This window comes from Heptranchias perlo, chromosome 38 (assembly GCF_035084215.1).
Source record: "Heptranchias perlo isolate sHepPer1 chromosome 38, sHepPer1.hap1, whole genome shotgun sequence".
Classification (NCBI taxonomy): domain Eukaryota; kingdom Metazoa; phylum Chordata; class Chondrichthyes; order Hexanchiformes; family Hexanchidae; genus Heptranchias; species Heptranchias perlo.
In genome coordinates this window covers 19581487-19598911 of record NC_090362.1, presented here as the reverse complement: position 1 = coordinate 19598911, position 17425 = coordinate 19581487, and the positions used below count along the sequence as shown (strand labels likewise).

Below are 17425 nucleotides of genomic sequence, written 5' to 3'. Positions count from 1 at the left end.
TGTCTGTTCATGATATCATGGCAGGAAGGCTGAGCCACCTCTGAGGGCTAAACAATAAAGGAATGTTAATGGTGTCTCAAGCAGCATCAGATATTCCAATCTATCAATGACATCCTTGAAATTCCTTCACCTTTGAACCCTAAAGGTCATTCCATTTTCCGGTCCCAATGTACTGAACAGCAGTAGACTGAATTGAATGAATCGGACAAGTGAATTTAATAAAAAGAGGATGTCAGATTGCCTCCTGCACCGAAATTAGTTTCTCCTGCAAATCTATTACCATTCATTAATCTTCTAATCAATAAAGGCCTGTCTCAAAAGAAGCTAACAAATTATACCATTATCTTTGATTGGGTAGATCTTCCACATGACTTACGACCTGGCAAGTGCGGTGGTACGGATTGTTAACCTGATTGGGATGATGCTGTTGTTATGTCACTGGGATGGCTGCCTCCAGTTCCTGGTACCCATGCTGCAGGATTTCCCAGAGGACTGCTGGGTGGCTCTCAACAGTATGGTGGTGAGTAGCTCTCTCAACACTAGTAGAATATGTGTAGATCTTACTTAATCATAATTAGAAGATGGGGTATACCACAGGAGCCAATTGTAGTACCTAGACTGCCGCCCCAGTTGCGATCAATTAATTAACAGATCGAGAAATGCCATATAAACATGTTAAGCATTCTTCTGCTTGTGTCCGTAGCAATAGTTTCCAGGTTATGCTGACATGGTGGGCTATCCTTACATGGATGGGTCTCTGTGTGTCTTATTGCCTGTGTTAAATCTCCCAAAATGAAATCAAGCTCTCGGAATAGCACTTTATCAGATTGGAGATCAAGGTTTAATTTTTTTAAAAGTTTTTACTAAATATTAGAATGTAAAATGGAGAACTGATACACCAAGTTTTCTGTTGAGGAAAACACAGCTTCTTTACAATCTGCATTGGCCCACACAGCAATGTTGGAACGGAATTCTTGAGCAGGGCTTTCCAAGAACTGAACTTGCTTGAAAGCTCTCCTATTTATCCCGTCCACATTGATGTCCATTAGTCGTGCAGACGTTGTGATATTAACCAAGTCGCCTGATAACAAACTTGTTACTCACTCCTCTCCTCTGGCATTCTTCATGTGTTGCACTAGTGTTACTGCCGGGATCCTGATAAGAACAGGCATAAAGTGAAGGAGATAATGGCCACTGACAAGCTGCCATTTTACACTAAGCACCTTCAGTGGATTAGCTGGCCATTTATCACAACATTCAATCAATCTTACATGCCTTCACCCTTATCTAAACATTACATACGTCTTCAAGGTGTTAGAGTATCTAAAAATACAAAGTATAAGTGTTACAGTAACCTCCTGGGCGTAGAGTTTGCACGAAGCTCCATATTCTCAGGAATTTGAGTAGGCTGATTAAATTTTTTTTTCTCCCAGATATTACACGTGACTTATGTCACCATACACAACAGAAATGTGTTACACAGCACAGCTGGAGTATTCATGACAGGGTATTGCTAGTTTTAATTTAGGAGTAGAAGGCCAATATCTAATCATGTCCCATTTCACTGAAGTGAATTAGAATCAACAACATACCAGGATCATTTTCTTTTACGTGCTTTTTGTTTCACATTTTGCCATTGACATGGTTTTCAATATCTTTCTGAAGTTCAAGGAGTTGAAATCAGTCAAAGATGTTTGAAGATGAGGACAAGGATTTTAAATTTTATGTGTTAGGGAACCAATATAGGTTAGTGAGGACGGGGGTGATGGATGAATGGGACAGGAATAGGGCAGCATAGATTTGGAAAAGTTGGAGTTTATGTAATTTGAAGGATGGGGAATGCTGGCAAGAAGGGCATTAGATTAATATAGAGGTAACAAACCCACGACCTCCCAAACCCATGACCTCCACCACCATCACCTCCAAGTTACCCTAAAAGTTACACAATATCCTGACTTTGGAAATATATCGCCGTTCCTTCTTTGTCACTGGGTCAAAATCCTGGAACTCCCTACGTACCAGCACTGTGGGAGAACCGTCACCACATGGACTGCAGCGGTTCAAGAAGAAGGCTCACCACCACCTTCTCAAGGGTAACTGGGGATGGGCAATAAATGCTGGCTTTGCCAACAATGCCCATATCCCTAGAATGAGTTTTTAAAAAAGCCTGGATAAGGGTTTCAGTTGTGGAGTGCTGAGGGAGGGGTGGAGGCAAGCAATGTTGTCGGGGTGGGGGGGAATAAACCATTTTGGTTGGCTAGATGTGGGGGTTTCAAGCTCATCTCTGGGTTGAGCAGGTGTCAAAATTTCACATGACCCGGTTCAGTCTGAGTGTGTGGCTGAGGGTGGGGATGGAACAAGGCAGTGGAGTTTATGGTGATGGGTGAAAACAATTGCTGCCATCTGCCCAATACCCAGTTGAAGGAAGCTACGACTCATCCTTGATAGCACAGAGGCAATTGTGGGGTTGGAAGAGATGGCGGAGAGTTAGAGCCAGGTGTCACCAGCTTGCTTGTGGAAGCTGACCCTGTGCCCACAGATGATGTCACCGAGGGGCAACATGTAGATGAGAAAGAGAATGGGGCCAAAGATAGATCCTTGACCAATTGCAGAGGTCATGGTGCAGGGGTGAAAGGAGAAGTCATTGCTGAAGATGCATGTAAAATAGTATACAAACGAATTTCATGCAAACATATTAAGATATTTGTTACTAATAGAGCACAGCAGGATTTTGACCTGGAGCAGGGAGGCCACACAAGATTGACTTGATGATGATCCTTACTCTGATTTTCCCTCCTTTCATAGAATCTTCTCTTGCAAAAAAAAAACCCTTTAACTGACCTCAGGATGTGTCGAAGAGCAATTAGCCTGTAATTGAGCTCAGGATTTGCCTGAGGAATAATCTATGGCATTAAAGGGGCAGGTCAGATTATGCATAGGTCCCACCTAGCAGCAGAATAATACATCGCTTGTGACCTGTTGTTACGAAACATTCCCCAGTTTACCAAGAGCAATGCCATGCAAAGCCCACCAATATCATTGTACAATTACAGCACAGGAAGGAGTGAGAGACTATTATTTAATGTTTCAAAACAGCAATGAAAATGATCCATCGTGTCAGAGTTTGAATTCATCAATTTATTGTATTTAGAGACTTCCTGCCCACGTCAAATTAAAATGTAACTGAGAGGGAAAATATGTAATATATGTAGAGGAAACATATCCAAAGGCGGTTTGCACACAAGTGATAAATGTTAAAGTGGAAAATGATAATTAATCCCATAAGGGACTTGACAGAGTACTGGCTTCATAGAAAATTTATGACCTCTGATTTAGTCTGCACCTTGCACTGAATGGTACGACAAAAATGCATTCGTCAGGAAGCCAGAAAATGACTTAAATAAATCAACACACTTGCAAAACCTCTTTACATCTGAGTAAGGAGCTGGCTCAATGTTTTACTTACATACAGAAAGGCAGCTGCTGACAGGAGCTTTGGAGGGTGGCGGGGTGGGTGGTCAGGAGGGGGGGCACCAGATCCCAAAAAGCTTTGCATAGTTGTTTCTTCATAAGTTACTATTTCATCTGATAACACTGTTTTGAATTCTCTCTGTGCCCCTCTTGGCACGAAGGGCCCACCGAGGCACTTGTCGCTGTTTCCTTACGAGGAGCAACCCCCAACTGCCTCATCCTCCTCTCTTGCCAACCTTCCCGCCCAGCGCGCCCACTGGAGCCTAATCATGCCAACATCCTCCCCGTCCTACTCACCCCTACCACCGCTAACCCCATGGATTCTGCCAACAATCACGGCCCCTCTCTGCATTTCCCTCTGCAGTGGTTCCATTTACTCCTTCTGGGTTACTACTGAGATAAACTTATTCACAGGGCCTTATAGTCTTACTTACACCAGCAAACTGAGGTTAGAACACATCTAATGTCTTTCAGGGCATTTCTCATGAACACCCTTCTGTATGGAGCTCATAGGTTGCTCCACAGGATAAAATAGCCCCAGACAGCACTGGCACTACAGATTACAATTGTAATAATCACCGACCTTATGGAAAATTATTCATGACCAGTGATCAAAAGTTTTTATTTTGTTCAAGGACGTGCATGTAATACTGCACCCCTGATGTGAAGAAAGAACTTGCATTTATATAGCGCCTTTCACAACCTCAGATTGTCCCAAAGAACTTTACAGCTAATGAAGTACATTGTAGTATTACGTCCACCTTTAACAGTGTTGTGAGTGGGCAGCTTTGGAGATAAAGACATAAAAATGGGAAAAAGGTCGCTTGGCACGTCAAGCCCATTCTCGCCACTCTACTTTGCGGGTTAGCTATCCATATAACAGTAATACCCTAGCCTGGAATTTGCTTGGGGCTGTTCCTGCTCCACTACCGTCACAGTGCGTTGGAAATCCCATTTGCGTGCGCGAGACCGGGATTTCCGGTGAAGTTATGGCGCAGGACCGAGGAAATTCCAGGTCCATGTATTTCTATCTTCTTCGAAAGCTCCAAATGTGGAACCTTATCAAATCCAACTGTTATCATATACACCGGACAGCCCTCATCCACGAACTTAATCACCTTGCCTTAATGTAATTCCCTACATTGCAACAGTGGCTACACTTCAACAGTACATTGGCTGCAAAGCGCTTTGAGAATTCCTGAGGTTGTGAAAGGCGCTATATAAATGCACATCCTTTCTTCCTTTCTCAAAGGATTCCAGCGCATTGTGGACTGGGGGGAAATGGCAGAGCTGCATGGATGAGCACCGACTACACATGCACAGTATTCTTAAGGAAATGGGAGAAGAAATAGGCGAGGCTCTGAGTAATATTTTTATGAGCTCGGTAACAAAGGTTTATTTATTTAAAAAGCTCACCTTATGTTTTTAAGCAAAAGATCAAATTGATTGTTTCTTTGATTTGATTCATAGCATTGTTCCTTTGAAGTGCAATCAACTGCTTTGTTCAATTGTGAAGATTTTGTTTGTTCAACCCAGACTTGTTCATTGTTCATTTGTTCCTGGATAGTTGCTGTTGTATTTGTGACATCTAGTGTTTAATTCTACAAAGTATTGGCAAGGATGTCTGGGAAACTCTACATCAAGGCTTTGACAGAAGTGCTGGTTTCACGATTTGAGGAGTTCAAACGAGTTTAGAACAATGTGAGAATTCAGTCCAAATCTGCACCAGGAATTTCTTTGGGACTTCTCCCCCTCCACCGGCTAACTTTGGTGAAGATTTGGCAGAAATAAAGAGCGTTTCTGTCAAAGGTAGGGTGCCAAAGTTACGGGAGAAACCCCGTGGAAATTCCCGGTGCTGGTTTTTGATGAGAACGAGTGGCTTAGGTTTCATTCACTGCTCTCCTGGCCGGCCTCCCATCCACCATCATCCATAAACTTGAGCTTATCCTAAACTCTGCTGCCCGTAGACTAACTTGCACCAAGTCCCTTTCTCCCATCACCCCTTGATCACTGACCTACATTGGCTCCCGGTCCGGCAAAGTCTTGATTTTAAAGTTTACATCCTTGTGTTCAAATCCCTCCATGGCCTCGCCCCTACCTATCTCTAAAACCTCCTCCAGTCCAACAACCCTCTGAGAACTTCGCGTTCCTCCAATTCTGTCCTCTTGACGGAAGAAGAGGAAGGAAGAGGACGGGAACAGATAAATGTTAGGTGGTGGGGGGGGGGGTCATCAGGGCGTTGGGGGTCATCGGAGCGGGGGTCAGTCATGGGGGGAGTCAGTCATTGGGGTTCATCGGGGGGGTCAGTCATCAGGGGTTGGGGTCGGAGATCGTGGGGGGGGGTCGGAGATCGTGGGGGGGGGTCGGAGATCGTTATGGGGGGATCGATAGCGTTTGTAGGATCACTGCAGGTAGGCTTGTTGGGCTGGGGGAAGCACTCCTACTCCCATGGGCTGTGCTATAAAGGCAATTACCCTCAGTTTCTGGCCTTCTTGCCTCCTCTCACGTGGCGTGAAGGCCCAGGAATCACGGCCCCCAGGGGTTAAAAACAAGAAACCTGTCAAAATGGACGCTCGCAGCCTCCTTGAACGGTTTTAATGAGGCTGGTCGCCTGCTGTTCTGCCTCCGTGAAAACCGGAAGTGGGCGGGTTGGGGGATCGGGTTTAGTTTTAAAAATTTTTACTGCCCCCCCCCCCCCTCTTCCCCACCCTCAACCCACCTGTTTTTCCCATTTAAAATCATGCCCATACAGAGCGTTGTAGGAAGGTGAAGCAGGCTGAATTTACCATCCAAAAAAACAGAACCTTGTTCATTGAACTTACAGATACTTCTAGACTCAGTTTAAAGCTGTTCGTATGAAGGCTAATTAACTCATTATGGACTTTCCCATTGTATATGCTTGCATATTTGTACTTTGGAATTGGATAACGTTCAAAGAGCTGGCACAGACACGATGGGCCAAATGGCCTCTTTCTGCCCTGCATGATTTCTTTCAGTATTTGCTGACTATTTTTTACTGTTGAATTGTAAATAAAGATTTGACTCATTTTGTGCTGGACGTGAAGGACCGTGCACACAGCCACTGCGTGACGGAAAATATACCCCTTTCTAAATCAGTGGATGGAAATCGTGGGCACTGCGCCCGCAGTTTTCCAATACGAGCGCTGACTGCATACAAGGGGCCCACTGGTGGTGCAGGCCTTGCAAAATTGATCATTAAACCTCTGGCTCGCTTGGCAATATTTAGCATTTCGAAGAGTGTCTGGCAGCAAAATGCCAGAACATCATAAAATCCAGTGAGCAGATTACTGCAAGTGGGGTAAACGGGACAGAAGATAGAAAAGGTAAAACTTCCGGATCACTGTTGAGAGAGAAGACCATTGCAAAAATCCTAAACTGTAATAAGCTCAGTGAGAAACTTGGAGCGGGGCTTGAGTGGGCAGTAGAGAACTAGGATTTTAAGAGAGGTGACAGGGGTGGAACAAGGTGAGGTTCTCAAAGGAGGAGTGGTAGGGGGCAGATCAAGGTGAGATTTAGTGATAAAGGACCACACCGCCACCGCGACAGTTAGGGCGGGCAGGTTTCAGTGAGCCAAGCTTCCGTCAAGGCCATGATGTCAATGCAATCATCCACAATAAGATCATGGATGGCAAGGGCCTTGTTCACAAGTTCTGGAGGGAGATTGCATGCCTGTCCATGGGGTCAGCGATAATAGGGGACGGGAAGGAGGATGGCAAGATCAGACCCCAGTGGGCGCGGCGCGCTGGTTGGGAACATCATCGAGAAAGGAGGATGAGACAGTTGGGTTTGCTGCTTGTAAGGAAGCAATGATGAATGCCTCAATGGGCCCTTTGGAGAATGCCGAGAGAGGCACAGAGGGAATTCAAAACAGTATTATCAGGTCAAATAGGACAAAGAGTCCAAACGTCCCAGTGTCTCGGAAGGTATCCAACGTATCAAACCTTTTCCTCAAAATTGGGTAAAAAGTTCAACAAATGCCTTAGATGCCCACGTGCATGGGTGGAAAAGGGAAAAGATTTGGATGTGGCTATAGACCATTCATTGAAGATGTCCCATCAAACGTACGCTGAGTGGGTCCGGCTGTGGATTTAATAGATGTTAGGGACAGATTTTCCTGTTCCTATGCACAGAAGGCAGGAAAATCGGGTGTAGAGGAGTGCATGGAAATGCTATATAAATGCTTGTTGTTGTTGTTGTTGTTGTTGTTGTTGTTGCATTCCCCCAATGGAGCCCATGTGAGTTTCCATCCATTGCTTGCCGTCTCCTAAACACAGACGATGAGTTTGGTTTCATTCAGTGAGGTCGAGGATCTTCTTGATACTTCAAACAATTGATCAATGCACCAACCTTTCCTTCTGTATAAACATTTCATAGAATAACTGGTAACTCCCACCAAGGGAACTATAGGCTTTTGTTCCCTTTGATCGCAAGCACGCGATCATGTGAAATCTGTCACATACACCTCACACAGTCTTGGCGTCAGATCAAAGGATGAGAAATTGCCTGTCTGGAGCCTCTGAAATGCTAATGCTTGAAATCACTGGTAAAAATTATGTGCGACAAGCAATCACAGTCAGCTGCACTGGTTCTTGACGGCCATGAGGATTCTACTCAATTCTTCTTGAGATGGGAATCCTTTTTGTTACTCTGCCTGCACTACATGAACTAAATGAACCGGGCTGCTGGAGGCTCTCACTAGATTTTAACGTACACTTTATAACTGCTCGTCAATGAATGGAATCCTATTTTTCAAAATATTTACAGTGCTGCAAATGACTTTGCCATTTAGATTTATGATGTACTCGTGAAATGTAACAGGTTTGTGCCAGCAATGTATTTTCTTAAATAAAAATGCATTCATTTTCAAAGTGTGCAAGAAATATATGTGCGATTGTTAGCTGCAGATCTCTCGAGGTGTGATATCACAAAGTAGATGCGTCTGCTCCCCTGTGTACGATGTTTAAAGGGACAGCCTCTTCGTGAGAAGTGCTTGGTAAACCTTCTTATATTTGTGGAATGAGAAGGCTAGAACTTGCATTTATATAGTGCCTTTCACTACCTCAGGATGTCCCAAAGTGCTTTACAGCCAATCAAGTACTGTTGTAATGTAGGAAATGCGGCAGCCAATTTGCGCACAGCAAGATCCCGCAAACAGCAATGTGATAATGACCAGATAATCTGTTTTTAGTGATGTCCATTGAGGGATAAATATTGGCCAGGAAACCAGTGAAAACTCCCCAGCTCTTCTTCAAAATGGGATCTTTTACGTCCGCCCTCGGGCCTCGGTTTAACGTTTCATCCGAGAGACGGCATCTCCGACAGTGCAGCACTCCCTCAGTACTGCACTGGCAGTGTTAGCCTGGATTTTGTGCTCGAGTCAGTGGAGTGGGACTTGTACCCACGACCTTCTGACTCAGATGCGAGTGTCCTACCACTGAGCCACGTCTGACACGTGCATCACTAATGCCTTATCGGCCAGGGTTTTCCACTGTTTCTTTTGCCAGCCCATGATTCACCCCGCCTCTTCCCCCCACCCCCCATTCATCTTAATGGAGAGGAAAATAGTGGGCTGGTGATGACAGAGTGGAAGCATGGCCATCGAGCGCAAGTGTCACCATGATGCCTTTTCAGACAATTCATGTTGTTTTCTGTATTTGTGAACAAGACGAAGAGGATGCTTCTCTCGTGAGTGCGGTACCCCTTTAAAACCATTTTTTACTCTCATTTCGCAGAGTCAGAGCAATATTACATAAACCCTTTCCCCAATGTCCTGAAGCACTGAGGTGCAAATGAAGAACTGACTTGCCGATTTATAATATTCTCAAGTTGTAATGACTGGCCTTCCAGTCACAGTGAAAATAGCCCATACCATATTATCTTGATAGGAAGTCTGCTGATTTCCCTCCTACTGATTCCTAAGACTAGCATCTGTCACTGTGTGATGGTCACCACGGGAGCGAGGAGTAAATCCCCAGCACTAGCCAGGCACTCTGTAATGGCTGGTTGAATTGAAGAATACGTTCCCCACACATCATGTGAGTCAGAATATTTTGAATTGGATGATGGCAGTGTGTTAGATGAGGCTGGCAATGATCCTTATCATTTGGACTCGGTTTGCAATTGGCAGTCAGTCTGAAGCAGACAAAAGAAGATTGAATTGGAGAGAAGGACGGGTGAAAGTCTGCAGTGTTGTGATTCCAGTCCCACTCATGGCCTTATTGTTTGCAGACACCAGTAAGGCTACAATGCCATGTGTGCCGTAGACCCACCTGAGTACAGGGGACAGGGATACTGGTTGTGAGGGAGCTGCATATGTTTCCCACAGGAATGAGATGATTATCCTGTAGTCTCATGATTTTGTTTTTAAATACTTTTATTTAAAAAGAAAAGAAGGCATTGTCGATTTAATCATGAAATATTCAGGCCTACAAAGCTGTGGCATCCAGTGTGAACCTCATGCATAAAATCCTAATCTCCCATCCCCACCAGAGGACCGTGGTTTCTTGCCTCTCTAGTGTGCCAATAAATCTCGGCTTCAAAACTTTCCCTCCAGTAAGTGAAAACAAGAGCTCTCGATGGAGGTGGCGCTGTCACATTTGAACCCTCTCACCCCCAGCCGTCAGTCCCATGGGACTGAAAGTGCTTCTTCCTGTAGCTATCGGGAGAGGCAACTCGAGGAGCCAAATCAGCAGAAACAGGTCAGCAAACTTAGGTTAAGGCCTTTATACACTTTCCTCTGACTTGTGCAATGGAAGCGGCTTGCTGCTTTTCTGTTTTTGACGCCAGGCATTGTCTTGAGAATGCACCTAAGTCACCACTGGAAATAAACAAAATATTGAGGATGCTGGACATCTGAAATAAAGACAGAAAGACAGAAAATGCTAGAAAACAGTCAGCAGGTCAGGCAGCATCTGTGGAGAGAGAGAAACAGTTAATGTTTCAGGTCAATGACCTTTCATCAGAACTGAAAATAAACACATTGGATTTGGTCCATTGTTGACAACTTTGGAAATGTCGGCATAGATTTTCCCATCGGAATAGATGTCGATTTAAACAGTTCATTTTACGCAGATTAATGCCAATATTAAACTAACAATGATGGGAAAATCTAGGGGTTATTCCATTATACGTTAATAGAAAATATTTTCAATGATATTGATCATATTTACTAGCCTTTTGATATTCGAATGGTCTTTTCTTGTTCCATATTTTCTGCTTTACATTGTTCAGCTGTTCTGCTTATCATCCCTTTAAACTGATACTTTCCTTCAGTTTGAGGTAAAGGTTTCATCTTTTCCCATCATCTTGGGACACACACACACCGGTGATTTGCACAGAAATCCATCGTAACTGCTGTGGAGACTGAGGATTTGTATCCTTACCAGCCAGTCGTGGGTTTTTTTTTTGCTTGTGATTTTGATGCAACGTTCTGATCGTTGTAAATCCACTGGATCCCAAGCGTAGAGCGACAACGTAAATAAAACTAATTTCTTCTATTTTACACCTCAAGTTAAGAAGGAGCTACACTGAAAATAGAATTTGAGAGAATGAGCCACTGGGTTCCTTTTGAAAAGCAGACACTGCCTATATGGTCACTTGGAACATATTTTGCAAGAATTACTGACTTATGGGAAAAACTTGTTGCCTGATGGGTGATCTTTCTCTCTCACCTTTAGCAACCAACCTGTTGCAACCTTTCTCTATTTTATCAGTACTGTTTTGATCTTTACTCCTGTGAACTTTCATCTCTTGTTTTTTTTTAAAGTTCCAAATATGCCTTCCTGCACACTCTTCCTCCTTTCTAAACCACACTGTGTTGAAATCAAGACTCATTTTGTTGTCTCCTACTCTAACACACTCTTTCCCAGGACCTCAATACCACTGGGCTCCTTACTTCTCTTAGTCTTCCCCTCCTCCTACCACCTACAGGCTTTTACAACCCAATCTTGGCAATAATTAATCACCAATGTTTGATTTACCTAATCTCTCTCTGTTCAGTCTTGGTGAAGTCCTGCACAATAGGCTTGGGTCTTTCACCAAGCTGAAAAAGGAATCCAATTACAAACCATAATATATAAAAAATCTAATCTTTGTGCATACTTCCTGTCTCTGTGCAACCTTACTTTCTGCCGTTGTGTTTTTGTCACACTTTTGTGTCATATTTTCCCATTCCTATGTCCACATTTATAATGGAAACTGCCATGTGACCTTGTCACGCTGTAATTATATCCATCCACCTTTAGGCTGACTCTCCAGTGCAGTACTGAGGGAGTGCTGCACTGTCAGAGGTGCCGTCTTTCGGATGAGACGTTAAGCTTTCTGCCCTCTCAGGTGGATGGGAAAGATCTCATGGCATTATTGGAAGAAGAGCAGAGGAGTTCTCCCCGGTGTCCTGGCCAATATTTATCCCACAACCAACATTACTGAAACAGATTATCTGGTGATTATCACATCGCTGTTTGTGGGACCTTACTGTGCGCAAATTAACTGCCGTGTTTCCTACATTGCAACAGTGACTACACTTCAAAATTTTCATCAAAGCACTTTGGGACGTCCTGAGGATGTGAAAGGTGCTATAGAAATGCAAATCTTTCTTTTTAGTGGTGCTGTAGCACTCCAGTTATGTGTCTCCCAGCTCCTCAGGCTATACACACACACGTTCTAACAGTTATAACTAGTTCACAGCAAGTGGTCGGAATCCTGGCCAATTTTTTCCAAGAGACAGCACGGATAATTGTAGCATCTCCATCACTACAGTCACTGAGATCAAGAGACTCTGCACAGTCCAGGGGGCTCAACCTGACATCTTCCTGGTTTGTATGGTTCAGTACCACACTCCGTGGTGCATTTACCTACTGGCACATCATGGGAGCTCTTTCTTGTGTTTTTTTAACTTTAGGTGAATTTTATGCTCAAAACGGGAATGAAACATTTTAACAATTTTTGCACCTAACGTTAGCGTCAAGCATGCCAAGGTTCGGTATGCCATAGATTACATGCAGTGGAAAGCTCCCTGTACTATGCCCCGACGTACTTTAAACCCAACCTCAGAAGAGCAGTTTACCATTTCAAATCTTGCACCAGCCATCTTATGATCTCTTTCGTCACTTAGCACTAAATTATGAGCAGTACTCTACTGTGGATGTCCAACCATTAAAAATGGAATTGGGATTTCCCACACAATCAACAAAGACAAAAGACCTTGGGGGAGGCAATTCTCCTCTGCGATCCGAAATTGGGCGGGGTTGTGGCGGAGAATGAGGGAAAATTCGGGCAGTGAGGCCTGCTGCTCTGACTGGGATTTCCCTCCCCAAACCGGGACCAGCGTTGGCCACTCCTCCACCACCCGCCTCATGCAAATGGCAACAGGGGCGCAGGACCTGAGTCCCTTATGGATTTCCCTCCCGTCCACCCGACTTACTGCCGCTTCCCAGGGCTGCCATGTGGAAGGTGGTAGCAGGTCCTGGGAAGCGCCAGCCAAAGCCCCCAGTTCCTCTAGTGGAGGGGAGAGGTCCTTTCATTGGCCTCCCCTCCAAGTCGAGCCCGGCGCTTAACTGCTGAAGGCCTTCAGTATGAGCCTTGATACCGATCTTTCTGGCGCTCCTGCCCCTTTAAGGTCACTCTCCGCCCCTTCTGGTGCTGCGCCATCTCTGGGATTTTCCAGCCTTGCACGGGTGTGCTCCCTCTTTATACCAGGAATCCCTCCGGGAGCCCACCCTGCATACGGAATTAATCCCGATCCAGGAAAATTGGTTGAGGTGGATCCAAAAGGGCAGGCAGAAATTCCACCCCACCCGAACTGCACCATGAAGAGGTGAATTCCAACCCCCCAGCCCCCCCCCCCCCTCAGATCTCATTAGATTGGGTTGGATTTGAGCCTAGATCCCAAAGGGAATTATCCCTAAAAATATCATAAAGAACCATTTAGTGATTTTGTACCTCCCTCTACATTATACTACACAGTATTGCAATAAAATACCAATGATAGAATCTAGCAAAAAACATCCAAGTGAAATGAGACTGATCCCACATTGCAAAACTGCTCGGAATTCGACACTGATTGGCATTTTCATTCGGAGAGTTGGCTTTTGTGAGATGTTGGTTGAGGTATAAATATTGGCCAGGACACCGGGGAGAACTCCCCTGCTCTTCGAAATAGTGCCATGGGATCTTTTATGTCCACCTCAGGGGGCAGATGTTGCCTCGGCTTAATGTCTCATCCGAAAGACGGCACCTCCGACAGTGCAGCACTCCCTCACTTACTAAAGTATCACAACCAGGTGTGCAAAAATCTAAGAAATAGATGGGTTGACTTCCTCCTGTGAGGCATCACAGACAGATATTCACATGTTCACATGAAGTTCCTTTGCCTGCTACTTTAATGCTATGATGTGGAGATGCCAGTGATGGACTGGGGTTGACAATTGTAAACAATTTTACAACACCAAGTTATAGTCCAGCAATTTTATTTTAAATTCACAAGCTTTCGGAGGCTTCCTCCTTCGTCAGGTGAACGATGTGAAAACCTGACGAAGGAGGAAGCCTCCGAAAGCTTGTGAATTTAAAATAAAATTGCTGGACTATAACTTGGTGTTGTAAAATTGTTTACAACTTTAATGCTAAATAGCAGACAATGGAATTTCATACAAGTGCGTTACCATGTTTCGCATGGACTAAATTTAACCCTAAAGCTCGAACAATGGGAAGGTGAAGACGGAAACTGTAAACAGAAATTGTGCGTTGATGTGCAGAGCCTGGAGGATGAATGAGTCAGTGACTAATACAATAGGGTTGTTAAGTCAATGCATGTTGTCATTCTTCTCAGGAGCTCACACCTGACACATACTGTGATAAACACAGCGCCTGAAATATAAATGTCAATCTACTGATATTGAAGTCTCTGCTGTCTGCAAGGGATAGTGGGGAATTCCTACTATCCAACTGAGGTACCTTGGGACAGTTTAAAAGATTAACCTTTTCCAGCTGTTCTCAGTTCAACTTTCCTTAAACAAACAACAATGATGTTTGTAAGTTGCAAAGCCACAGTTTTGTGCAACTAGATGGAACACTTTACTGTGGTACAGGGGCCATCGCAGAGAAGCAGGAATAAATGCCGCCATTTCAAAGTGCTTTGCCTCCCTGTTGGATGAACAGCAAGTGTCATTGATACCAGTTATTGGAAACTCATTGACTCACTAGGAACTGGAATGTCCAAACACTTGCAATTGTCACTCAGCGAGAGAGAGAGAGAAAGAAAGACTTGCATTTATATAGCGCCTTTTACGACCTCAGGACGTCCCAAAGTGCTTTACAGCGAATGGAGTACTTTTGAAGTATAGTCACTATTATAATGTAGGAAATGCCGCAGACAATTTGCACACAGCAAGGTCCCACAAACAGCAATGACCAGATAATCTGTTTTAGTGATGTTGGTTAAAGGATAAATATTGGCCAGGACACCGGAGAGAACTCCCCTGCTCTTCTTCAAAATAGTGCCAATGGATCTATTACATCCACCTGAGAGGGCAAACAAGACTTTGGTTTAACATCTCATCCGAAAGACGGCACCTCCAACAGTGCAGCACTCCCTCAGTGCTGTACTAGAGTGTCAGCCTAGATTTTGTGCTCAAGTCTCGAGTGGGACAGCTGACACCTAGATTTTAATGATTTGGTATCATCAGTTACAGTATGGCAGAAAATCATCATACTCTTTTTATTTATTTCTATTACTTTTCTTGTTGGAGTATTTCTTTTTAATCAGTAAGTGCCGATGGCTTCAGAGGTGAAGGCTTGGAGGAGTTAGTAAGCCTGACAGCTGCATTAAGCTCAGCAGAGAGACAGTTGTTAACACAGTGATAATTCAGCGTCAACTGTGTATGTTAATTCGGTCCTGTCGCACTGCCAATAGCTCCAGCGTTGTCAACAGGAGTCACTGTTTAATCAGAAATATTTAAAATAATCCGAATAAAAAACAAAAGGATTTCAAATTATTGATAATTGTGACTTTTTGATTTTTTTTTAAAAAAGGAACACTATGAGAGACAGTAACTCTTTAAATACAATAGAAATGATTGAGGGCTTCTGCAATGAATAGCAGGCAGCATGAGGTAAGCTGTCAGGCTAATCCCTTATTTATTATTCAAGCTATTCAACTATGTTACAATAACGTTGGCTATATTCCTTTGAATGTGTCAGAGTTGCTGACATTGTAGTCTGGCTTTCATTAATCCCTTTTGTCGCATTTTTTCCAGACCAATTGATGCTGAATTAAATTGGCTTACAGAGAGAATTCTGTCACCTGTATCCGTTACAAAGCGAATCCCACTGCTCTGCTTCTTTCAGAGCGAGAATCTCATCACTTCTGTCCTTTCTAAAAAGATTCTCATCATCGCTAACTCTTCACAGAGAGTCTCACCACCTTCAGTTATTTTAAAGAGAGGGTCTTTTCACCATTGACCCTTTTAAAGAGAATCTTATTACCTCTATTCCTTTTAAAAAGTCTCGCCAGCTCTACTTTTCAAGAGAGAGTCTTGTTACTTCTACCCTTTTTAAAGTGGTCACTTCTGTTCCTATTAAACAGATTCTTGTCACCTCTCTTTTTTTGAAGAGTCTCACCACTTTCATCTATAGTAAAAAGACGATCTTGCCACTTAACCCTTGTCTTTAGACTCTACTATTCCAATGCTCTCCTGGCTGGCCTCCCGCCTTCCACCCTCCATAAACTTGAGCTCATCCAAAACTCTGCTGCTCGTATCCTAACTCGCACCGATGATGTGGAGATGCTGGTGATGGACTGGGGTGGACAAATGTAAGGAATCTTACAACACCAGGTTATAGTCCAACAGCACCGAGTCCCGTTCACCCATCACCCCTGTGCTCGCTGACCTGCGTTGGCTCCCAGTCTGGCAATGCCTCGATTTTAAAATTCTCATCCTTGTTTTTAAATCCCACCGTGGCCTCGCCCACTCCCTATCTCTGTAACCTCCTCCAGCCTTACAACCCTCCGAGATCTCTGCGCTCCTCCAATTCTGGCCTCTTACGAATCCCCGATTTTCTTCGCTCCACCATTGGCGGCCGTGCCTTCAGCTGCCTAGGCCCAAAGTTCTGGAATTCCATCCCTAAACCTCTCCACCTCTCTCTCCTTTGAGTCGTTCCTTAAAACCTACCTCTTTGACGAAGCTTTTGGTCACCTGTCCTAATATCTCTTTATGAGACTCGGTGTCAAATTTTCTCTGATAATCGCTCCTGTGAAGCGCCTTGGCACGTTTTCCGATGTTAAAGGCACTATATAAATGCAAGTTGTTATTGTTGTTATTAACAGATTCTTGTCACCTTGTTTTTAAAGAGACTCTCACCATTTTCACCCATTGTAAAAGGACAGTCTTGCCACATAAACCCCATTAAAGAGGAAATTTTCATTTACGCTCTTGGAAGAGAGTTACGTGAACTGTTTCCTTTTCAAAAAAACGTCTCGACAGCTGAAACCCTTTAAATCAGAGTATTTCCACCTCTAATCTTTTAAAGAGAGTCTCAACATAGAGCACAAGAACAATTTGTTTATAAGAGTTATAGGGCTATAAATTGTGGGTGCTATGCAGCCTCCTAAGGACCCAAAATGGCATCCGGAATGTTCTAGAGTGACCTGCGCCAGACGCCATCTTGGTAAAGGCGTTTGCGCACGCGCAGATAACGAACACCGGCAGCATGTAAAGTGGGGAGGATATGCGGTAGATCAGTGTGCGACGCTGATTTAAAGGGACAGGTGCGATTTTAGAACTCAACGCTCCAGCCAACGCACAGCTGAACAGGTCGTAAACAGCATGGAGGACCCCCCCACCAATGCTATTTAAAGGGACAATGCAGAAGTTACAGGTTAGTTGCTGGATTATTGCTTCTAGCTGCTGATGCATTTGTACCTGTTTTTGGAGGTCTC

The 17425-nt window shown here is 44.1% G+C and overlaps 1 protein-coding gene across 1 annotated transcript in view; it reads left to right on the top strand.

Annotated features, from left to right (window-relative positions):
- LOC137304598 (potassium/sodium hyperpolarization-activated cyclic nucleotide-gated channel 3-like) overlaps positions 1-17425 on the top strand; it is a 202802-nt gene that overhangs the window by 72069 nt on the left and 113308 nt on the right. The window contains exon 3 of the mRNA XM_067973240.1: positions 359-520. Coding sequence (XP_067829341.1) covers positions 359-520 — 162 coding nt within the window. The remainder of the gene's footprint in view (positions 1-358; positions 521-17425) is intronic.